We start from the raw sequence: 26,020 nt of genomic DNA, 5'->3' as shown, positions 1-26,020 counted from the left end.
CAAGGGGACTTCACCAGTTCCTCTTCTGCCTTAATCAACCAATCAATCCAATGTATTGAGTGCTTTCTGTGTGCATGGCGCTATGCTAAGCCCTAGGGAGAGTTCAATATAACAGAGTTGGCAGACACGTTCCCTGCCCCTATAGTCTAGAGAGGAAAACAGACATGAATATGAATAAATGAATTATGGATATGGACATGAGTGCTATGGGGCTGAGGGAGGGGTGAATAAAGGGTGCAAATCCTAGTGCAAGGGGGATGCAGAAGGGAATGGGAGAAAAGGAAATGAGGGCTCAGTCGGGGAAGGCTTTGAAATGGGAGAGAGTAATTTTCTGTCGGATATGAAAGAGAAGAGAGTTGCAGGCCAGAGGCAGCATGTGGGCGAGGAGTAGGTGGCAAGATAGACGAAATCAAGGTTTGGTGTGTATGTTGGCTTTAGAGGCGCAAAGGGTGCCTGTTGGGTTGAAATAGGTAAGATAAGAAGGGGTGAGGTGCTTTAAAAGCCACTGATGAGGAATTTCTGTTTGATGCAGAGGTGGTCTGGCAACTGCTGGAGGTATGGGGATCCATGGACTGAACGTTTTTGAAAAAAAAAAAAGATCCGGGCAGTGGATTGAAGTCTGGACTGGAATGGGGAGAGATAGGAGGCAGGGAGGTCAGCAAGGAAGCTGATACAGTTATCAAAGAGGAATGGGAGAAATGCTTGAATTGATGTGGTAGCAGTTTGGATGGAGAGGCAAGGGAGGATTTTAGCGATATTGGGTAGGTTAAACCAACAGGATTTGGTGACAGATTGAATGTTGTGGGTTGATGAGAGCGATGATTCAAGGATAACTCCGAGGCTTGTAAGACAGGGAGAAATGGCAGTGTTGTCTACAGTAATGGAAAAGTCAGGAGAAGGTCAAGGTTTGGGTGGAAAGATGAAATACTCTGTTTTGGACATGTTAAGTTTGAGGTGTCAGTGGGACATCCAAATAGAGATGTCCTGAAGGCAGGAGGGAATTTGAGACTGCAGAGAAGGAGAGAGACAAGGTCTGGAGAGGGAGATTTGGCAATCATCTGCCTAAAGATGGTAGCTGAAGCCATGGGAGTGATTGAGTTCTCTGAGGGAGTGGGTGTAGATGGAGAATAGAAGGGGACCCATAAACGAGCCTTGAGGGACTGCCACAGTTTTTTGCTTTTTTTTTTTTGCTTTTTTTATGATATTTGTTAAGAGATTACTATGGACCCAAATTATACTAAGCGCTGGGGTTGAAACAAGCTAATCAGTTTGGACACAGTCCACGTCCCACATGGGGGACTGTGACCCTCTAGACTATGAGCCTGTTGTTGGGTAGGGACCGTCTCTATATGTTGCCAACTTGTACTTCCCAAGTGCTTAGTCCAGCGCTCTGCACACAGTAAGCACTCAATAAATATGATTGAATGAATGAATGGGGCTCACAGTTAGAACTCAATAAAATACAATTGATTGATTAATCCCCAGTTTACAGATGAGGGAATTGAAGCGCAGAGAAGTTAAGTGACTTGCCTAAGGTCACATAGAAGACAAGTGACGGAGTTAGGATTAGGTCCTCATGACTAGGCCATACTGCTTCTCAGTTAAGGGTTTGGAGTCAGAGGAGAAGCCTGAAAAAGAGACTGAGAATGAGCGGCCAGAGAGACAGGAGGAGAACTAGGAGAGGACAGTGTCAGCGAAGTTAAAGTTGGATAATGTATCCAGGAGAAGGGGATGTTTCACAGTTTCCCATTGAGTCCATGTTTCCTCACTCCTCAAAAACCTCCAGTGGTTGGCCATCCACCTCCATGTTAAACAACAACTCCCCACCACTGGCTTTAAAGCAGTCAATCACCTTGCCCCCTCCTACTTCAGCTCACTGATCTCCTACCAGCTCAGCTCAAACACTCCTTGCTTGCTCACTCCAGGAGGCCTTTCCAGACTGAGCCTCCTTTTTCCTCTCCTCCTCCCCATCCTACCTGCCTCTGCCCTACCTCCTTCCCCTCCCTACAGCACTTGTATATATTTGTACAGATTTATTTTTATTTGTACATATTTACTATTCTATTTATTTTGTTAATGATTTTGACACCTGTCGACGTGTTTTGTTTTGTTGTCTGTCTCCCCATTCTAGACTGTGAGCCTGCTATTGGGTAGGGACTGTATATGTTGCCAACTTGTACTTCCCAAGTGCTTAGTACAGTGCTCTGCACACAATAAGCACTCAATAAATACGACTGAATGAATGATTCATTCATGATCATGATTCATGATCCAGGGTCCCGTTCGGCGGGCGAAGATGAGCATGTGTCCGGGGTCCGTGCCGCTGCAGTTCCTGTCCGAGCAGGCCCGGAGCCTGCCCCCGCCCCACATCACCGACCCACGCCTCCTCTACGCCGTCTTCATGGGATACTGCGCTGGGCTCCTCAACAACGCCGTGCGCAGGAGGCCTGTCTTCAAGGCCGATGAGGGACCCCGAGGCCCAGAGAAGTGAAGTGACTTGCCCAAAGTCCCACAGCTGACAATTGGCGGAGCCAGGATTTGAACCCATGACCTCAATCAATCAATCAATCAATCGTATTTATTGAGCGCTTACTATGTGCAGAGCACTGTACTAAGCGCTTGGGAAGTACAAATTGGCATCACATAGAGACAGTCCCTACCCAACAGTGGGCTCACAGTCTAAAAGGGGGAGACAGAGAACAGAACCAAACATACCAACAAAATAAAATAAGTAGGATAGAAATGTACAAGTAAAATAAATAAATAAATAGATAAATAGAGTAATAAATATGTGCAACCATATATACATATATACAGGTGCTGTGGGGAAGGGAAGGAGGTAAGACGGGGGGATGGAGAGGGGGACGAGGGGGAGAGGAAAGAAGGGGCTCAGTCTGGGAAGGCCTCCTGGAGGAGGTGAGCTCTCAGCAGGGCCTTGAAGGGAGGAAGAGAGCTAGCTTGGCGGATGGGCAGAGGGAGGGCATTCCAGGCCCGGGGGATGACGTGGGCCGGGGGTCGATGGCGGGACAGGCGAGAGCGAGGTACAGTGAGGAGATTAGTGGTGGAGGAGCGGAGGGTGCAGGCTGGGCAGTAGAAGGAGAGAAGGGAGGTGAGGTAGGAGGGGGCGAGGTGATGGAGAGCCTTGAAGCCCAGGGTGAGGAGTTTCTGCTTGATGCGCAGATTGATCGGTAGCCATTGGAGGTTTTTGAGGAGGGGAGTAATATGTCCAGAGCGTTTCTGGACAAAGATAATCCGGGCAGCAGCATGAAGTATGGATTGAAGTGGAGAGAGACACGAGGATGGGAGATCAGAGAGAAGGCTAGTGCAGTAGTCCAGACGGGATAGGATGAGAGCTTGAATGAGCAGGGTAGCGGTTTGGATGGAGAGGAAAGGGCGGATCTTGGCAATGTTGCGGAGCTGAGACCGGCAGGTTTTGGTGACGGCTTGGATGTGAGGGGTGAATGAGAGAGCGGAGTCGAGGATGACACCAAGGTTGCGGGCTTGTGAGACGGGAAGGATGGTAGTGCCGTCAACAGAGATGGGAAAGTCAGGGAGAGGACAAGGTTTGGGAGGGAAGACAAGGAGCTCAGTCTTCGACATGTTGAGCTTTAGGTGGCGGGCGGACATCCAGATGGAGATGTCCTGAAGGCAGGAGGAGATGCGAGCCTGGAGGGAGGGGGAGAGAGCAGGGGCAGAGATGTAGATCTGGGTGTCATCAGCGTAGAGATGATAGTTGAAGCCGTGGGAGCGAATGAGGTCACCAAGGGAGTGAGTGTATATTGAGAACAGAAGGGGACCAAGCACTGAACCTTGGGAACCCCCACAGTAAGTGGTGGGGAGGGGGAGGAGGAGCCTGCAAAAGAGACTGAGAAAGAACGACCGGAGAGATAAGAGGAGAACCAGGAGAGGACGGAGTCTGTGAAGCCAAGGTCAGATAACGTGTTGAGGAGAAGGGGGTGGTCCACAGTGTCAAAGGCAGCTGAGAGGTCGAGGAGGATTAGGACAGAGTATGAGCCGTTGGATTTGGCAAGCAGGAGGTCATTGGTGACCTTTGAGAGCGCAGTTTCCGTGGAATGAAGGGGACGGAAGCCAGACTGGAGGGGGTCGAGGAGAGAGTTGTTGTTGAGGAATTCTAGGCAGCGCGTGTAGACAACTCGTTCAAGGAGTTTGGAAAGGAATGGTAGGAGGGATATGGGACGATAACTAGAAGGTGAGGTGGGGTCAAGAGAGGGTTTTTTTAGGATGGGAGAGACATGGGCATGTTTGAAGGCAGAGGGGAAGGAACCAGTGGAGAGTGAGCGGTTGAAGATGGAAGTTAAGGAGGGGAGAAGGGATGGAGCGAGAGATTTCATAAGATGAGAGGGAATGGGGTCAGAAGCACAGGTGGCCGGAGTAGCACTTGAGAGGAGGGAGGAGAGTTCCTCTGAAGATACCGCTGGGAAGGATGGGAGAGTAGCAGAGAGTGTTGAGAGCCGGGGGGTTGGAGAAAGGGGGGAAGAGACTTTGGGGAGGTCGGACCTGATGGATTTAATTTTGTTAATGAAGTAGGAGGCCAGATCGTTGGGGGTGAGGGAAGGAGGAGGGGGAGGAACCGGGGGCCTGAGAAGGGAGTTGAATGTACGGAAGAGCTGGCGGGGGTGATGGGCATGGGTGTCAATAAGGGAGGAGAAATAGTTTTGTCTGGCTCAGACCTCAGACTCCAAAGCCCGGGCCCTTTCCACTGAGCCATGCTGCTTCTCCTGTATTTTACTTGTACATATTTATTCTGTTTATTCTATTTTGTTAATATGTTTTGTTTGGTCGTCTGTCTCCCCCTTCCAGACTGTGAGCCCGCTGTTGGGTAGGGACCGTCTCTAGATGTTGCCAACTTGTACTTCCCATGCGCTTAGTACAGTGTTCTGCACACAGTAAGCGCTCAATAAATACGATTGAATGAATGAATAATAAGCGCTAAATAAATATGATTGAATGAATGAATGATTTTGTCTATCTCGCTACCACCCCTTTCCCACATCTTTCCTCTAGCCTGAAACTTCCTCTCCATCCAGATAAACCAGACCACCACTTTCCCCAACCTTTCAGTGCCTTATTATCATCACAACTCCTCCAAGAGTTCTTCCCTGACTAAACCTTCATTCTCCCCTACTCCCTCTCTTTTCTGCATCACACTTGCACTTGGATCTGACTGCTTCAAACCCTTGATATTCACCCCCGCCTTCTGCCCCACAGCACTTATGCACATAACCGTAATTTGTTATATCTTTCTCCCTCTCTAGACTTTAAGCTCGTGGTAGGTTGAGAAAATGTCTATTCTGTTAATACTGTATTCTCCCAAGTGTTTAGTACATGCTCTGCACACAGTAAGCACTCAAAAAATACCATTAATTGATTGAAGACAGTAAGCACTCAATATTACTGATTAATTGATTCCTGGTTAATTTAGTACTGATTGATTCCTAGAGCCTAGCCCTGTTCATAGGAACATAAAAATGAATCTTTGCCAATAACAATAATGGTATCAGGCACTTTCTATGTGCTAGACCTCACACTAGCATTGATTGAGACAATCTGACGCGGTGCTCACAGTCTTAAAGGGAGGGTGGGTATTTTCTCTCCATTTTACAGGTGAGGAGACCGAGGACTCAAGAGCTTAAGTGACCTGCCCAAGGTCACCCATTTATCTTAGGCGGTACAGCGACTAGAACACAAGTTGCCTGGCATTTCATCCAGGGCTGTTTGCATAAATCCACACATCTGATAACACCTTAAAATCCTTTCAATCCTTATATCTCAATTTGTCATCAATCCCAACCAGCCTGAGAAAGCTGGCTACCTTCCCATTGGAAGCAGTGTGGCCTAGTGGATAGATCCCAGGCCTGGGAGTCAGAAGGACATTAGAGAAGTGGCGTGGCTCAGTGGAAAGAGCACGGGCTTGGGAGTTGGAGGTCGTGGGCTCTAATCCCGGCTCTGTCACTTGTCTGCTGTGTGACCTTAGGTAAGCCACTTAACTTCTCTGTGCCTTAGTTACCTCATCTATAAAATGGGGATTAAGACTGTGAGCCCCACGTGGGACCAGGACTGCATCTAACCTGATTAGTTTGTATCCATCCCAGCACTTAGTACAGTTGTCTGGCATATAGAAAGTGCTCAATGTACACCATAAAAAAGGGAAAAAATCCCACCACAGCCCTCTCTGCTAAAATCATAACATGGGGAAATCAGGAAGGACACAGGTGAAAAAATTCCGAGAATTCCCGGGCCCGGGCTTAGAGGCACTAATCATAGGAAGAGGGATTCCGGCCCAACCTGCGATGCGTCCAAAATTCCTATCAGGTAATTGATAGGGCTCGGACAAATTCATTCATTTCTCAGGGATTGGCATGGGAGAATTTTCTCTCCGATGGCAGTGCCATAAAAGGAGGGCTGGCCCTGTTGTCCTTCCCCCAGTTACTTTTTAACAGATCTAATAACTCGCTGAGATAAGATGGAACCAAGCCAACTTCCACCTCAACAAAACCAGGCTAGCCTTTGTTGCCTGCAGGCTGAGAAAATATGCTCAATGACTCTAGGGGGATGATCTACCAACTCTCTGGTATTAGACTCTCCCAAGTGCTTAGCACAGTGTTCTACGCAAAAGAAGCACTCAATAAATACACTGATTGATTGAGGACAATGGGAGTCAGGAGGCTTAACTCCAGACAAGCTTCTTTCTTTTATTTTTTTCTTAATGGCATTTGTTAAGCACTTACTACGTGTGTTCATAAGCACTGGGGTAGATACAGGCTAATCAGGTTGAACACAGTCGTTGTACCACATGGGGCTCACAATCTTCAACCCAATTTTACTAATAATAACAATAATAATGATAATGGTATTTATTAAGTGCTTACTACGTGCCCGGCACTGAACTAAGCACTGGGGCGGATACAAGCAAATCCAGTTGGACACAGTCTCTGTCTCACGTGGGCTCACAGTCTTAATCCCCATTTTACAGATGAGATCACTGAGGCTGAAAGAAGTGAAATGTCTTGCCCAAGGTCACACAGCAGACATGTGGCGGAGCCGGGATTAGAATCCTGACTCCATGACTCCCAGGCCTGTGCTCTACGAACAGTAACTTGCCCAAGGTCACACTGCGGACAAGCGGCAGAGCAGGGATTAGAACTCAGGTCCTTCTGACTCCAGGCCCAGGCTCTATCCACTTGGTGATGCTGCTTACCCATACTTACTGAGAGTTTACTGTGTGCAGAGCACTGTACCAATACTGGGAAGAGCACAATATAACAGAGTCATAGACTCACTCCCTGCTCCCAAGGAGCTGACAGCCTAGAGGTGGAGACAGACATTAAAATGGATTTCAGATACAGACACGTGTGCCATGGGGCTGAGGGGGGTTTGGGAGTTTACGCTTTGTGAGTGACATTGTAAACAGCCTTCAAATTCAGTCACCAGAGTACAAGTGCCATTCATTGTGCTATAGGTTCAGCACTTACCATGCGCTGAGCACTGTACTAAGCATTGGGGTAGATTCACTATCAGGTCAGTCAATGTTTCACACGGGGTTCACAGGCTAAGAGGGAGGGAGAACAGGAACTGAATCCCCATTTAAGAGATGAGGAAACTGAGCAGACTCCCAGGACTCTGTTCTCTCCATTAGCCTATGCTGCTTCTCTAAAATGAAATTAAAATTTCATCATGGAGAATGAAAATTAAAACATCTCTCTTCTGACAGCCTACAGAGGACCACTCGATCGATTCCCTCTGACGGATTCACTCACCCCGTCCCTAACCTTCTGCTTCCTAAGATTGAGTTAAGAAACAAAGTCCTCCCAGGGGTAATAAAAGCCACATCTAACAAATCTCTAACCCCCAGCCGGGAGGTCAAAGTTGTCTTCTGAATGCCAACGGCCTTTGTCTCGAGGAATATAGTCTCTAACCTAGAAAAAACACGTAGAATTTCCAGAACTGACCTCAGCGAAATGGTCAGATCTAGGAAGCATCCTCTGACTCACAGTTCAAACCGTGGGCTCTTCCGCCCCTGATGCAAACCCAGCAACTTTTGGCAAAATTTGGGCTCCCCAGCGCTGGAAATCCAAGCTAACAGTCCACTCAGAGAGCCAGAGTTTGATATTTTCAAGGCATCTGGGCAAAACAGTCGTTTCTTCTCTCGGTCCGCTTTCTGTCTGCAGATCTGGGGCCAATTCTCTGCCCAAGGAAGACTAACAAAACCATTCAACTTCCATGTTCACAGGAGAGGGAGAATCATGTCAATGTGATGACTTTCATCACCCGAACCTGGATGCTTTCCGCTCTCTGAGGTCAGGAATCGTGTCTACCAACTCTGTTGTACTGCACTCTCCCAAGCACTTGGTACAGTTCTCTGTACACCATAAGCACCTGATAATTACCATTAATTGACCGATCCTGGAGGCAGGATCCCCTGTTAACCACGGTCCAGTAAGGAAAGGATTTAAGAGAAGATAAAGAAAAGTTAGAGTAATTCTGAGGGATGAGATCCAAATTTCCCCTTTAACCTCAACCAGCTAAAGAGGCTTTTCCCAAGTTTCTGAGTTGACCTTATTCGTAGTTTCCAGCACAGAACGGATCTTGCGAGCTCTCCTTCGAGCCTCATAATCAAACCATCTGGAGACTGATCATGGTGCATTCGGCTGGAAATGAAAGTTCAGCAAGCAGTGCTATTGGTTTTTCGTGTGTGTGTGTGTTATTTGTTAAGCACTTTCTATGTGCCACATGCTGTTCAAAGCACTGGGGTAGGTTCATGGTAATCAGAGTGAACACAGTCGAAGTCCACCAGGGCTCCCAATCCTAATCCTCTTTTTACAGATAACTGAGGCCCAGAGAAGTGAAGTGACTTGCCCAAGGTCACCCGGCAGACAAGTAGCAGAGTCGGGATTAGAACCCAGGTCCTTCTGACTCCCAGGCCCGGGTTCTGGCCACTGGGTCACACTGCTTGGTCGAGAAAGGAAACGGAGTTGTCATGTTTTGCTGGGGCCTTTGAAATAGTAATAACAATAATAATGACGATAACAACAATTGTGGTATTTGTTAAGTACTTTCTCTGTTCCAAGCACTGCCAAACACTTGGGATACTGACCAGATAATCTATCCTTATACTCTGCCATTTCCCTTATCTATATTCATTTCAAAGCCTATCTTCCGCTCTGGACTGTAAGGTCCTTGTGGGCAGGAATTATCTCTGTTAACTTTTTTTTCTTCGTATGATAGTTGGTAAGCATTTACTATGTGTTCCTGTTGTCTGTCTCTCCGCCTCTAGATTGTGAGCTTATTACAGGCAGGGATTGTCACTCTTTATTGCCATATTGTACTTTCCCATGCCTTAGTACAGTGCTCTGCGCACAGTAAGCATTTGATAAATACAATGAATGAACCCCAGAAATTATGTGCATATCCTTAAATTATATATTATAAATTATTTATTCATACTAAAGTCTGCCTCCCCCTTCTAGACTGTAAACTCTTTAAGGCAAGGAATATGTCTGCTAATTTTATTGTATTGTACTCTCCCAAGTGCTTAGTACAGTGTACTGCACAAGTGCACAATACTCATTCATTCATTCAATTGTATTTATTGAGCACTTACTGTGTGCAGAGCACTGTACTAAGCGCTTGGGAAGTACTAGTTGGCAACATATAGAGACGGTCCCTACCCAACAGCGGGCTTACAGTCTAGAAGGGGGAGACAGACAACAAAACAAAACATATTAACAAAATAAAATAAATAGAATAGTAAATATGTACAAGTAAAATAGAGTAATAAATCTGTACAAACATATATACAGGTGCTGTGGGGATGGGGAGGCCAGGCACTGTACTAAACACTGTGTTAGTTATAAGCTAATCAGGTTGGACACAGTCTACGTCCCACATGGTGCTCACAGTCTTCATCCCCTTTTTACAGATGAGAGAACTGAGTCACAGAGAAGTTAAGCAACATGCAACACAAAGGTCACACAGCAGACAGGTGGAAGATCTAGGATTAAAACCCAGGTCTTTCTGACACCCAAGCCCAGGTTCTATCCATTAGGCCTTGCTGCTTCTCTACGGTGTGGTACTAAACTCTCTCAAACAGAACAGAGCTCTGCCCACAGGAAGGGTTCAGTAAATACCACCACTGATTGAGTAAAATCAGGTTGGACTCAGTCCCTGTCCCACACAGAGCTCGCAATCCAAGAGGGAATTTCAAAGATGAAGAATCCGAGGCAAAGAGACGCTAAGTGGCTTGCCTGAAGTTACACAGTGGAAATGTGGTGGAGCTGGGATTTCAACCCAGGTCCTGTTTCCATTATGACATGCTGCCTGACACGTAACAAAATGCTCTTTTTTTGTTTTAAATGGTATTTGTTAAGCGCTTACTATATAACATGCACCATACTAAGCGCTGGGGTAGACACAAGCTAATCAGGTTCACCACAATCCCTGTCCCACATGGGGCTCACAGTCCTAATCCCCATTTTATAAGCGAGGGAACGGAGGCATGGAAAAGTGAAGTGACTGGCCCAAGGTCACGTGGCAGGCAAGTGACAGAGCCGGTATTCGAACCCACGTCCTCTGACTCCCAGGCCCAAGCTCTTTGAATTAGGCCACGATGTTTCCCTGCCCAGAAAAGTCAGAAAAACAGCCAAATCCTTCAGAAAGCCCATCTCCTCCAGGAAGCCTTCCCTGGTTAGTCTCTCATCTCCCCAACCATTCCTGCTTCCAGCTTGCCTATGCCTCAGGAGCACCTGGGTATTTTTTTTAATGGCATTTATTAAGCGCTTACTATGTGCAAAGCACTGTTCTAAGCACTGGGGGGGTTACAAGGTGATCAGGTTGTCCCACGGGGGGGCTCACAGTCTTAATCCTCATTTTACAGATGAGGTCACTGAGGCACAGAGAAGTTAAGTGACTTGCCCAAAGTCACATCGCTGACAAGTGGCGGAGCTGGGATTTGAACCCATGACCTCTGACTCCAAAGCCCGGGCTCTTTCCACTGAGCCACGCTGCACTCTTTCCCCTTTCCCACACCCAGCCCTTGCTCTTTATATTTTTACAACCCATGACTTCCTCTTACATGTGATTTCTTTGAGTGTTTCTTTTCCCAGCTTGATTTTAAGTTCCTCTCAAGTGCTCAGAACAGTGCTCTGCACACCATAGACTGGAAGCTCCTTGAAGGCAGGGTGGTGTCTACTAAATCTACTGTACTCTCCCAAGTGTTTAGCCCAGTGCTCTGCATACAACAGGCAAAGTTTGGTGAGAGCAGAAATGGCATCTCCCCCTCTAGACTGAGCCCCTTGTTGGGTAGGGATTGTCTCTGTTGCTGAATTGTACTTTCCAAGCGCTTAGTACAGTGTTCTGTAAACAGCGCTCAATCAATATGATTGAATGAATATGTGCAAGGAATGTTTCTTTTATATTGTTCTATTGTACTCTCCCAAGTGCTTAGCACAGTGCTCTGCACACAGTAAGCACTCAATAAATACAATTGAATGAATGTGTGCAGGGAATGTTTCTGTTACATTGTTCTATTGTACTCTCCCAAGTGCTTAGTACAGTGCTCCTCACACAGTAAATGTTCAATTCAATCATTAATTCAATCGTATTTATTGAGCGGTCAGTCAATCGTATTTATTGAGCACTTATTGTGTGCAGAGCACTGTACTAAGCGCTTGGGAAGTTGGGAAGTACAAGTTGGCAACATATAGAGACAGTCCCTACCCAACAGTGGGCTCACAGTCTAAAAGCATTTACAGTGTACAAAGTACTGTACTTAGCACTTGGGAGTGTACAATATAACTATAAACAGACAAATTCTATGCCCACAGAAAGCTTATTGTCAGCTGTGTGACCTTGGGCAAGTCACTTAACTTCTCTGGGCCTCATCTGTAAAATGGGGATGAAGACTGTGAGCCCCCCATGGGATAACCTGATTACCTTGAAACTTCCCCAGAGCTTAGAACAGTGCTTCGCACATAGTAAGTGCTTAATAAATGCCATTATTATTATTATTAGAGGGGGAGACAGGCATTAATAGTAATAAATAAATGAAAAATGTGGACATAAGTGCTGAGGGGATGCAGGCCAAGGTAGGGGGGGAGGGGTGGCATGCAGTTAAGAATAAAGGGACATAGGGTGACGCAGAAGAGAGAGGAAGAAGAGGAAAGGATGGCTTAGTCAGGGAACGCCTCAAATACGATTGACTGACTGCTCTACAGTACTCTCTCAAGTGCTTAAAACACTGGGTTCCAAATACAAGAGGAAACAAATGTAAACTAGAATATATTGATTAATCTGAAAGCTTCTCAAGGGCAGGGACTGTGTCATCTACGGTAACTGTATGCTCCCAGGTCCAGAGTACAGGGTTCAGTAGATACGGATGATGAATGAGGATGAGGAATTTGCAAAGCCACCGGCTAATGCCCTGTGAGAACGGACAGAGGTAAACCTGTCATGATCACACACGACCACCACAAAGAGCCCAGGCCTGAGAATCAGAGGACCTAGGAAGCAGAAGACGTGGCTTCTAATCCTGGCTTTGCCACTTGCCTGCAGTGTGACCTTGGGCAACTCACTTAACCTCTCTGTGCCCCAGTTTCCCCGTTAGGAAAATGCGAGTTAAGACTGCAAGTGCTGTGTGGGACGTGAACTGAGGGGCAGAATAGCCTAGGGATAGAGCCCGGGCCTCGGAGTCATAAGGTCATGGGTTCTAAATCTGGCTCCACCACTTGTCTGCTCTGTGACCTTGGGGGGGGTCACATATGTATATATGTTTGTACATATTTATTACTCTATTTATTTATTTATTTTACTTGTACGTATCTATTCTATTTATTTTATTTTGTTAGTATGTTTGGTTTTGTTCTCTGTCTCCCCCCTTTTAGACTGTGAGCCCACTGTTGGGTAGGGACTGTCTCTATATGTTGCCAATTTGTACTTCCCAAGCGCTTAGTACAGTGCTCTGCACATAGTAAGTGCTCAATAAATACGATTGATGATGATGACATTACTTCTCTGGGCCTCAGTTTCCTGATCTGTAAAGTGGGGATTGAGACTGTGAGCCCCACATGGAACAGGGACTGTGTCCAACCTGATTAACTTGTATCCACCCCAGCATTTAGTACAGTGCCTGACACATAGTAAGCGCTTAGCAAATACCATTATTGTTATTATCATTATTATTAGAGCACGGGCCTGTGAATCAGAAGGTCATGAGTCCTAAATCCTGGCTCTGCCACTCGTCTGTTCTGTGACCTTGGGTAAATCAGTTCACTTCTCTGGGCCTCAGTGGCTCAGTGGAAAGAGCACAGGCTTTGGAGTCAGAGGTTGTGGATTCAAATCCCGGCTCTGCCAATTGTCAGCTGTGTGACTTTGGGTAAGTCACCTCACTTCTCTGGGCCTCAGTTATCTCATCTGTAAAATGGGGATTAAGACTGTGAGCCCCCCGTGGGACAACCTGATCACCTTGCAACCTCCCCAGCACTTGGAACAGTGCTTTGCACATAATAAGCGCTTAATAAATGCCATTATTATTATTATTATTATTAAAATGGGGATTGAAACTGTGAGACCCATGTGGGATGGGAACTATGTCTTACCCAATTATCTTATATCTACCCCAGCACTCAGTACAATGCCTGGCACATAGAAAGTGCTTAACAAACGCCATAGTTATTGTTATTATCATCTACCCCAGCACTTAGTATAATGTCTGCCACTTAGTGCTTCATAAATATAATTTAAATAAAAGGAAAAAAAAAGTGACCATCACCTTGTCACTCACTCCAGGAGGGTCCTACAAATGCTGGTTGGCAAGAGGTAAAAAAACTCAAACCAATAATATAGAAATTCTTAGTACTAGCCCTGTCATTGTCTAATACACAGGAAACAAATGTTTTATCACCATATTAGGGCTGCAGTCGTAAAAGTTATAATTTTATGTAATTATAAAACATTTACTCATTGACATAGCAAGGACTCACAATAACAGGGAGGAAAAATGCACCTTACTGCCATTTTACCGACGAGGAAATGGGAGAGAGAGATGAAATGACTTGCTCAAAGTCACATGGCAGGCCACAGATGTCTGCCACTGGGCTGTGCTAATAATAGTAAGCGTGCTTAGTACACTGCTCTGCACACAGTAAGCACTCGATAAATACGATTGAATGAACAATAATAATAGTAATAACTGAGGTAATTGTTAAAGCTCTGTACTAAGCACTGGGGTGGATACAAGCATATCGGGTTGGACGCAGTCCCTGTCCCACAAGGCTCACAATCTTAATCCGTATTTTACAGATTGAGGCACAGAGAAGTGAAGTGACTTATCCAAGGTCACACAGCAGACAAGGGGCAGAATGGGGATTAGAAAGCACAACCTTCCTGTGATGTTTTCAGGGCACCCCCTTGAGCAGGATGTGCAGCCTGGACCCATCCGATCCTGTGTTCTCACTGATTCATTCGTTCATTCAATCGTGCTTATTGAGTGCTTATTGTGTGCAAAGTACTGTACTAAGTGCTTGGGAGAGTACAATACAACAACAAACAGAAACATTCCCTGCCCACAAGGAGCTCACAGTCTAGGGGCTGAGAATACAACCTTCCGACATCCTGGCTGACTTTCTTCCGAGCTGGGGGGGAATGGGACCATTCTGCGGGGACACTCCTCAGCAGACTTCCATCAGTGGTATTTACTGACACCTACTGTGTGCAGAGCACTGTACTGAGCGCTTGGGAGTGTATGATACAGCTGAGTTGGTTGACACTTTCTCTCCCCACAAGGATCTTGAGCTTACAGTCTAGAGACAGGCTTGCTATCATTATTATTATTATTACTACTCTGTCTCCCCCTGCTAGACTGTGAGCCCACTGCTGGGTAGGGATTGTCTCTATATGTCGCCAACTTGTACTTCCCAAGCTCTTAGTACAGTGCTCTGCACACAGTAAGCACTCAATAAATACGATTGATTGACTGATTACTGTGCTACAATGGGGGAACCCGCCCCCCCCACATTTAAACCCCCTCATGTTACAATGACATCTTTATCCGATGGAAGGGACAGGGAGGAGGCTGAGTGCCAGAGGTGATTTATCTGTTCTTAGAGTCCTGCATCAAATAAGGTTTGTCAACTTGTCTCCCAACTGATGTGGGGAAGCAGAGAGAGAGCAAATTTGGTTCTAATAATTGTGGTATTTGTTAAGCGCTTACTATGTGCCAAGCCATGTCCTAAGTGCTGGTATAGATACAAGTTAAGCAGGTTGGACACAGTCCCTGTCCCACGTGGGGCTCACACTCTTAATCCCCATTTTTCAGATGAGGTAACTGAGGCCCAGAGAAGTGGAGTGACTTGCCCAAGGTCACACATCAGACACGTGGTGGAGCTGGAAACAGAACCCAGGTCCTTCTGACTCCCAGCCCCGTGCTCTATCCACTAAGCCACGCTGCTTTTCTCAGCACAATGCCTGGCCGGAAGTAAGTGCTTAACGAATACCATAATTATCATCACTAAGGGGTCCCAGGGGAAGAGTTTCAAACTGTGAAGATTCCAGTAGAAACTTGTGCACTCAGGGTGGTATTTATTGAGTGCCCAAGCCTAGGCTGAGCTCAGCCTTGGTTGTTGCTGGCAGTGGGAGCAATAGATCCACGAGGCCCGGATCCAGTGTCCCGGCTCTGCCAGCTTTCCTCTTGGTCACCAGCCCAAAATGCAAGACGTAAGGAGTCTCTCTGTCTCTCTGCCCCGACTACAGTTCCTTGTTTTGATTCGGTCTCGAGAGGCGGCTCTGTGACGTTGGGCTTGCCTCCTGCCTCCAAGTTCTCTCGGCAGAGACTTATGTAACATCCTCCTCTGTGGCTGGATATGGTCATGGAAAATCTGTCTCCACGGAGAAGGGCAGCTTGCCTCATTTTCTTCTTCAAGTTATAATTTGAAACAGATCGTTATAAAAATATAATAAACTTCCTGTACTTTGCAAACTTTTTTTTCCCCTGTATGCACTGCTGAGACACATGGACAGAAATTTCACATGAGTTATTAGAAAAATAGCCAGAACCTCTTTTCCCACGCCATTTTACGGTCCGGTTTCACCGTTCTATCATCTAAAACAATACCGGCACCCTTATGCCAGTAAAGAAATGGAATTTCGGTGTTTTAAATGACCTTCTGTGATGTTTTCCTCAAATACTCCGTTCCTGCTTTGAGCTCCATAGGAATTGTTTAATACTGTGCTTGCTCTGTTGTTCGATTTCTGCGGTATATTTCACACCGAGCCCTGCTGGATTGCAGAGAACTGCACGTGCAAAATATCGGGTGGATGAGAACTCACACCAGAGTCTTTATTCATTCATTCAATCAATCGTATTTATTGAGTGCTTACTGTGTGCAGAGCACTAAGCGCTTGGGAAGTACAAGTTGGCAACATATAGAGATGGTCCCTACCCAACAGTGGGCTCACAGTCTAGAAGGGGGAGACAGCGAACAAAACAAGACATATTAACAAAATAAAATAAATAGAATAAATATGTACAAATAAAATAGAGTAATAAATATATACAAATATACATGCAGGTGCTGTGGGGAGGGGAAGGAGGTAAGGTGGGGGGATGGGGAGGGGAAGAAGAGAGAGAGGAAGGAGGGGGCTCAGTCTGGGAAGGCCTCCTGGAGGAAGTGAGCTCTCAGTAGAGCTCTTTACCCTCTCTAGGCGGTAAGCTCATCGTGGGGAGGGAACGTATCTACCAACTCTGTTATATTGTACTCTCCCAAGCGCTTACTACAGTACTATGCACACAGGAAGCTCTCAATCAATATGACTGACGCTGAATCTTTTGACACTGCAGGATGCTGTATCCAAAACAGAAGGGCGTTGTTCAGAGAACATTGAAAAGCAGTGTTGCCCAATGGATAGGGCACGAGCCTGGGAGTAGGTAGGACCTGGGTTCCGTGTTATTGTATTTCTCCCAAACGCTTAGTAAGCTGCTCTGCACACATAGTAAGGCTCAATAAGTACCATTGATTGATTAATCCCGGCTCCACCACTTGCCTGATGTCATCATCATCATCAATCATATTTATTGAGCGCTTACTATGTGCAGAGCACTGTACTAAGCGCTTAGGAAGTACAAATTGATGTGTGTCCTTCTCTGGTGTTGTTACCTGGGGATTAAGACTGTGGGCCCCATATTGGATATGGACTATCCCAGCTCTTACTATAGTGTCTGGCATATAGTAAGACCTTAACAAATACCACAAAAAAAGAATAAAAATATTCCCTAATTTCCCAGCAGAAAATTTCCCGAAGGTGTCAGGAAATTGGCAGCAGTAGTATAGTGGTGTCAGTAGGGTGGTGGTGGCATTTGTTGAGCACCTGCTGAATGAGATGCACTGTACTAAATGCTTGGAAGATATAAAAGGAGAAGCAGCAGCATGGCCTAGTGGACAGAGCACAGGTCTGGGTGTTCGAAGTCTTCTAGACTGTGAGCCTATTGTTGGGTAGGGACCGTCTCTATATGTTGCCAACTTGTACTTCCCAAGTGTTTAGTACAGTGCTGTGCACACAGTAAGCGCTCAATAAATATGACAATGAATGAATAATTCCACCTCTGCCACCCATCTGCTTCGTGACCTTGTGCAAGTCACTTAAATTCTCTGCCTCATCTGTAAAATGGGGATTAAGACTGTGAGCCCCATGTGGGACAACCTAATTACCTTGTATCTACCCCAGTGCTTAGAACAGTGCTTGGCACATAGTAAGCACTTAACAAACACTATTGTTATTATTACTTTCTGCCATATTTCCCAAGTATATTGTATAGTACTCTGCATCTATTAGGTACTCCAGTGCTGCAGCATGGCATAATGGATAGAGAACGGGCTTGGGAGTCAGAAGGTCATGGATTCTACTCCTGGCTCCATCACTTGCCTGCTGTGTGATTTTAGGCAAGTCACTTAACTTCTCTGTGCCTCAGCTACCAAAATGAGGATTGAAACTGTGAGCCCCACATAGGACAAGGGAATCTGTCCAACCCAGCTTGCCTGTATCAACCCCAGCACTTAGTACAGTGCCTGGCACATAGTAAGCGATAACAAATACCATCATTATTAATATTATAAATATTAATACTCCTCCTACTACCATGCTCTATACAGTGAATACACAAAGTCCCTGCCCTCAAACAACTATCTACCCCAGAACTTGGCTCAGATTGTCCCCTTTTGTTTTGGGATTATTTCTGATTGATTCATTCATTCAATCGTATTTATTGAGTGCTTACTGTGTGCAGAGCACAGTACTAAGCGCTGGGGAAGTACATGTTGGCGACATATAGAGACGGTCCCTACCCAGCAACGGGCTCACAGTCTAGTCTTACTGTAGGGGTTCCTCAAGGTTCAGTTCTTGGTCCCCTTCTGTTCTCGATCTACACTCACTCCCTTGGTGACCTCATTCGCTCCCACGGCTTCACCTATCATCTCTACGCTGATGACACCTATATCTACATCACTGCCCCTGCTCTCTCCCCCTCCCTGCAGGCTCGCATCTCCTCCTGCCTTCAGGACATCTCCATCTGGATGTCTGCCGGCCACCTAAAACTCAACATGTCCAAGACTGAACTCTTTGTCTTCCCTCCCAAACCCTACCCTCTCCCTGACTTTCCTATCACTGTTGTGGCACTACCATCCTTCCCGTCTCACAAGCCCGCAACCTTGGTGTCATCCTCGACTCCGCTCTCTCACATCCGCTCTCACATCCAAGCCATCACCAAAACCTGCCAGTCTCCCTCTGTAACATTGCCAAGATCCGCCCTTTCCTCTCCATCCAAACTGCTACCCTGCTCATTCAAGCTCTCATCCTATCCCATCTGGATTACTGTATGAGCCTCCTCTCCGATCTCCCATCCTCCTGTCTCTCCCCACTTCAATCCATACTTCACGCTGCTGCCCGGATTGTCTTTGTCCATAAATGCTCTGGGCATGTTACTCCACTCTTCAAAAATCTCCACTGGCTACCAATCAACCAACGCATCAGGCAAAACCTCCTCACCCTCAGCTTCAAGGCTGTCCGTCACTTCGCCCCCGCCTACATCACCTCCCTTCTCTCCTTCTCCAGCCCAGCCCATACCCTCTGCTCCTCTGCCGCTAATCTCCTCACCGTGCCTCGATCTCGCCTGTCCCGCCGTCGACCCCCGGCCCACGTCATCCCCCTGGCCTGGAATGCCCTCCCTCTGCACATCCTCCAAGCTAGCTCTCTTCCTCCTTTTAAGGCCCTACTGAGAGCTCACCTCCTCCAGGAGGCCTTCCCAGACTGAGACCCCTGCTTCCTCTCCCCCTCCTCATCCCCCCCACCTTACCTCCTTCCCCTCCCCACAGCACCTGTATATATGTATATGTTTGTACATATTTATTACTCTATTTTATTTGTACATATTTATTCTATTTTATTTTGTTAATATGTTTTGTTCTCTGTCTCCCCCTTCTAGACTGTGAGCCCACTGTTGGGTAGGGACCGTCTCTATATGTCGCCAACTTGTACTTCCCAAGCGCTTAGTACAGTGCTCTGCACACAGTAAGTGCTCAATAAAGTGCTCAATAAATACGACTGAATGAATAGAAGGGGGAGACAGACAACAAAACAAAACATGTGGACAGGTGTCAAGTTGTCAGAATAAATAGAATTAAAGCTAAACGCACACCATTAACAAAATAAATAGAATAGTAAATATGTACAAGTAAAATAGAGTAATAAATCTGTACAACCATTAATACAGGTGCTGTGGGGAGGGGAAGGAGGTAGGGCTGGGAGGATGGGGAGGATGAGAAGAAAAAGGGGCCTCAGTCTGGGAAGGCCTCTTGGAGGATGTGAGCTCTCAGTAGGGTTTTGACTCTATCTACAGTCGATTCCCCCATACTGGGCAGGCAGCAGTGACATGGAAAGAGTCAAAGGCAGATGATAAAGTGATCAAAATGTTGATCAAAGACACGGGCAGAGACTCAAGTTTTTACTGCACGGAAGAAGGCTATGGTAAACCGCTTCCGTATTTCTTATCAAGAAAACTCTATGGGAGTATGTACCAGAAAGACTCTAGATGAAGATAGGATGCTCTGGAGAAGATTTGTCTATGGAGTCGCCATGAGGAGGAAATGACTCATTCATTCATTCAATCGTATTTATTGAGTGCTTACTGTGTGCAAAGCACTGTGCTAAGCACTTACACTATACTAATTAGCACTGGACTCGAAACCATTTGACAACTATCCACCCCAGAACTTGGCCCAGAGTAAGCACTTATTAATAATAAACTATTGTTAATTATAATATTTACAAAGAGCTTTCTACATACAAAGCACCAGTGTAGAAGGAAAAATCATGAATTCAGACACAGTTTCCAACCTGTGCCTCAAGGGGATTGTCTCTATTGCTGTATTGTACTGTCCAAGAGCTTAGTACAGTGCTCTGCACACAGTAAGTCCTCAATAAATATGATTGAGTGAATAAATGAGACTTCTTCCTGTCCTGCCTCCCACCACCCTGGCAGGAAAGAGGAGACCCTCTCAGCCCAAGCTTTCCATAAAACCTGGGGAGACTGAGGGCTACTGGAGTGACCGCGGGGATGCTCTGAGCCCAAGGAACTGGAAATTCTTCTCCTCTAGCTGCTGCTGCCTGAACATTTTATGGGCAGGGAACTTGTTCACTAATTAGCGGGAAGCAACACGGCTTAGTGAATAGAGCATGGGCTTGGGAGTCAGAAGGATCTGGGTTCTAATTCTGACTCCACCATTTGCCTGCTGTGTGACCTCGGGGAAGTAACTTCACTTCTCTGGGCCTCAGTTACCTCATCTTTAAAAGGGAGATTGAGACTGAAGCCCCATGTGGGACAGGGACTCTGTTCAACCTGATTGCCTTATATCTACCCCAGTGCTTAGAACAGTGTTTGGCATATAGTAAGTGCTTAACAAATACCATAATAATCAACCCCAGCTTTTAGAACCGTGCTTGGCACAGAGCGCTTAACAAGCACCATAGTAATTATTATTATCAATTCTGTTGTATTGTACTCTCCCAAGTGCTAAGTACAGTGCTTTGCCCACAGGAAGTGCTTAGTAAATGGTACTGAATTAATTCTGATTATTCTAGTTCAAAGCATTTTTATGTTTGGCTCCTTCCGTTGGGCAGGGAATGAATAAGGCACTTTGCTACTCTGTACATCCCAAACACCTAGTACAGTGCCAAGTGAACATTCAATAAATTCTGCTTGAGAAATTACTGTTCTCAACTGCTGCTGACACTATTGTTACTGCTCCTCTCACTACTGTTACTATTCCTTATCAGTGGTATTTATTAAGTGCTTACTCTGTGCATAACATTATACCAAGCGCTTGGAAGAGTATAATACAACAGTTCTCCATACCTGAACTATCCATCTCCTGACCCACAAATAAACACTGTCAACACCACCATCTCCAGTGAACTTTCATTCATTCAATTCATTCAATCATATTTATTGAGTGCTTACTGTATACAGAGCACTGTATTAAGCACTTGAGAAGTACAAATCGGCAACATACAGAGACGGTCCCTACCCAACAACAGGCTCACAGTCTAGAAGGTGGGGAGACAGACAACAATACAAAACAAGTAGACAGGCATCGATAGTATCAACTGAACATCAACTAAACTGTATCATTCCAACATATATCTGCCAGTCTCAGATCACAAACCCACAACCCTGGATCACCTCTGCACTTCGCTTCTTCCACTCCTGTTCCGGAGATGCGGAGCCCTCTTGGAGGAAATCCATTCGTCTCTCTGACCTCGTCCACCTTAAATTCATTCTTATCTGCTTCGATCTGGCCCTCTCCTCTATCCAACAACAATACTTCTCTTTCCTATTTCACTCCCAAACTCACTGCCTCCGTCAGCTGTTCCAGACAGCTTTCCTTTCCCCCACACATGCACCATATCTTTCCCTTAATCACCTGGCCACATACTTCATCAACAAAATTGAAACCATCAGGCATGATCTCCCTAAAATCTCCCCTGCTCTCTCCAATCTCCCCATCCTCCACCTTCTTTAAGTTTCCCTGTATTCTGTGCAGTAACTCAAGATGAAATCTCTCGCCTCCTCTCTAAATCTACCCGTGCTTCTGACCCCATCCCTTCAGAACTTTTGAAAACATTTGTCCCCTCCTTATTCCCTCCCTGACTACAAATCTTCAACTTTTCTCTTTCCAATGGCTTCTTCCTGGCTCTCCTGCTTGTCTGCTATGTGACCTTGGGCAAGTCACTTCACTTCCCTGTGCCTCAGTTTTCTCATCTGTAAAATGGGAATGGAGTCTTTGAGCCCCATGTGGGACAGGGATTGTGTCCACAATTTGCTTGTAATCCACCCCAGGGCTTAGTACAGTGCCTGGCACGTAGTAAGTGCTTAACAAATGCCATAATCATTAATAATTATGGCATTTATTAAGCACTTACTATGTGCAAAGCAATGTTCTCAGTGCTGAGGAGGTTACAAGGTGACCACGGTGGCTCACAGTCTTAATCCCCATTTTACAGATGAGGTAACTGAGGCACAGAGAAGTGAAGTGACTTGCCCAAAGTCACACAGCTGACAACTGGCAGAGCTGGGATTTAAACCCATGACCTCTGACTCCAAAGCCTGTGCTCTTTCCACTGAGCCACGCTGCCTCTCATTAATATTATTATTATTCCCCACTGCTTTCAAACATGCTTATGTCTCCCCTATCCTAAAAATAACCCTCACTTGTCCCCATGGCTCCCTTCATTCATCTCCCCATCTCCCTACTACCATTTCTCAGTGGAAAGAACATGGGCTTTGGAGTCAGAGGTCACAGGTTCAAATTCCGGCTCTGCCAACTGTCAGCTGTGTGACCTTGGGCAAGTAACTTAACTTCTCTGTGCCTCAGTTACCTCATCTGTAAAATGGGGATTAAGACTGTGAGCCCCCTGTGGGAAAACCTGATCACCTTGTAACCTCCCCAGCGCTTAGAACAGTGCTTTGCACATAGTAAGCGCTTAACAAATACTATTATTATTATTATTTCTCTCCAAACTTCTTGAGAGAGTTGTTTACCCCCACTGCCTCCATTTCTCACCTCCAATTCTCTCCTAAATCCCATCCAATCCAGCTTCTGCCCCTTCACTCCACAGAACCAGCCCTCTCTAAGGTAACTAATGACCTATTTCTTGCCAATTCTGATGGCCTCTACTCCATTCTAATCCTCCTAGACCTCTCAGCTGCCTTTGACACTGTAAACCACCACCTTCTCCTGGAAACTTAAACCAAGGTTGGATTCACTGACATTGTCCTCTCTTAGTGCTCCTTCTATCTCTCTGACCTCTCCTTCTTAGTCTCTTTTGTGGGATCCTCCACCTCTGCCTCCCACCCCCTAACTGTGGGGATCCCTCAAGGCTCAGTTCTGGGTCCCCCCTTCTAAGCTCCCTCTACACCCACTCCCTTGGAGAACTCATTCACTCCCATGGCTTCACTTACCATCTCTATACACATGATTCCTAAATCCACATCTCCAGCCCTGATCTCTCTCCCTCCCCGCAATCTCGCATTTCCTCCTGCCCTCAATTACTTGGATGGCCCACCAACACCTCAAATTCAACATGTGCAAAATTGAACTCCTCACCTTCCCACCCAAGCCCTGTCTTCCCCATGACTTTCCCATCACTGTAGAGAACACCACTATCCACCCTATCTCACAAGTTATGAGAAACAGTGTGGCTTAGTGGAAAGAGCACAGGCTTGGGAATCAGAAGTTGTGGGTTCTAATCCTGGCTCCTCCACTTGTCAGCTGTGTGACTTCGGGCAAGTCACTTAACTTCACTGTGCCTCAGTTCCCTCATTTGTAAAAGGGGGATTAAGACTGTGAACCCCACATGGGACAACCTGACTACCTTGTATTTACCCCAGTGCTTAGAACAGTGCTTGGCACATAGTGAGCACTTAACAAATACTACCATTATTATTATTATTATTATGTCTGAAAACTTCCCACTGTTCTCATTCATTCATTCAATCGTGTTTATTGAGTGCTTACTGTGTGCAGAGCACTGTACTAAGCGCTTGGGAAGTACAGGTTGGCTACATATAGAGACGGTTCCTAGCCAACAACGGGCTCACAGTCTAGAAGACAGTCTCGACTCATCTCTCTGATTCCACCTACATATTCAAACGGTCATCCAATCCTGTTAGTCCTACCATCAACATTGCTAAAACCACCCTTTCTTCTCCATCCAAACTGCTACCCTGATGACCCAAGTACTCTCCTCTCCCTCCTTGACCACTGCATCTGCCTCCTCACTGACCTCCCAGCCTCCTGTCTCTCTCCACTCCAAGCCAGACTTCACTTTGCTGCCCAGATCATTTTTTTAAATGGCATTTATTAAGCGCTTACTATGTGCAAAGCACTGTTCTAAGTACTGGGGAGGTTACAAGGTGATCAGGTTGTCCCGCGGGGGTCTCACAGTCTTAACCCTCATTTCACAGATGAGGGAACTGAGGCACAGAGAAGTTAAGTGACTTGCCCAGGGTCACACAGCTGACAATTGGTGGAGCCAGGATTGGAACCCGTGATCTCTGACTCCAAAGCCTGTGCTCTTTCCACTGAGCCATGCTGCTTATCGTTTTCTACAAAAACATTCATTCCCTGTCTCCTGACTCCTCAAGAACCTCCAACGGCTGTCCACCCACCTTTGCTTCAGACAGAAGCTCCTCACCGTTGGCTTTAAAGCCATCAATTAGCTCACTCCAACCTACCTCACCAATCTCCCACTCCAGCCCAGCCTGCAAACTCTGCTCCTCTAGCACCAGTTTACTCACTACGCCCCGATCTCATCTATCTCACTGCCGACCCCTTTCTTGAGACCTCCCCCTAGCCCAGAACTCCCTCTCCCTCCATATCCACCAGACCCCCACTCTCTCCACCTCCAAAGGATTGCTATAGTCACATCACCTCTAAGAGGCCTTCCCTGATTAAGTCCTCTTTTCCCTGGGTTGCTCTCCATTCTGCGTCAAGTACGAACCGCAATCTGTGACCTTTGGATGCTTGATATTCTCCACACACCCAGATACACAACACTTATGTACATATCCTTAAGTTATAATATAATAATTATAATAATAATATAATAATGGCATTTGTTAAGCACTTTCTATGTGCAAAGCACTGTTCTAAGCGCTGGGGGGGATGCGAAGTGATCAGGTTGTCCCACGTGGGGCTCACAGTCTTAATCCCCATTTTACAGATGAGGTAACTGAGGGCCAGGGAAGTTAAGTGACTTGCCCAAAGTCACACAGCTGACAAGTGGTGGAGCGAGGATTAGAACCCATGACCACTGGCTCCCAAGCCCATGCTTTTTCCACTGATCCATGCTGCTTCTCTTATATATTATATATTTTTTATAACATTTATTCATATTAATATCTTCTCTCCCCTTCCAGACTGTAAGCTCGTTATGGGCAGGGAATGTGTATGCTGTTTACTATATTGATGCCTGTTTACTTGTTTTGATGTGTATATATCTATAACTCTGTATTGATGCCTGTTTGTTTTGATGTCTGTCTCCCCTCTTCTAGACTGTAAACCCAGTGTGGGCAGAGATTGTCTCTCTTTATTGCTGAATTGTACTTTCCAAACGCTTAGTGCAGTGTTCTGCACACAGTAAGCTCTCAATAAATACGATTGAATGAATGAATGAATGGTCTGCTTAAAATGAACTGTAAAATGGTGGAGGGCAGGGATTGCTATCTACTAACTCTCCCAATTGTTGAAGTCTGTTGTATTGTACTCTCCCAATCGCTTAGTACAGTGCTCTGCATATAGTAAGTACTCAATAAATACCATTGATGATTGACTGATTGAGCTGGCAGATGCACTCCCTACCCACGAAGAGCTTGCAGTCTAGAGATAAGCTAACTACTCTTATTACTGCTCCTATTACTATTGCTATTGCTACGGCTATTACTGCCACTATCAAT

The 26,020-nt window shown here is 46.0% G+C and overlaps 1 protein-coding gene across 1 annotated transcript in view; it reads right to left on the bottom strand.

The window, feature by feature from the left end:
- Positions 1-21,811, bottom strand: part of PDE3A (phosphodiesterase 3A) — a 240,774-nt gene extending 218,963 nt beyond the window's left edge. Inside the window, exon 1 of the mRNA XM_038759416.1 lies at positions 21,746-21,811. Coding sequence (XP_038615344.1) covers positions 21,746-21,808 — 63 coding nt within the window. The 5' untranslated portion in view covers positions 21,809-21,811. The remainder of the gene's footprint in view (positions 1-21,745) is intronic.
- Between the last annotated feature and the right edge of the window lie 4,209 nt (positions 21,812-26,020).

This window comes from Tachyglossus aculeatus, chromosome 2, assembly GCF_015852505.1.
Source record: "Tachyglossus aculeatus isolate mTacAcu1 chromosome 2, mTacAcu1.pri, whole genome shotgun sequence".
Taxonomy (NCBI): Eukaryota; Metazoa; Chordata; class Mammalia; order Monotremata; family Tachyglossidae; genus Tachyglossus; species Tachyglossus aculeatus.
The sequence above is the reverse complement of the archived record's forward strand: the minus strand, read 5'-3'. Positions and strand labels throughout refer to the sequence as shown.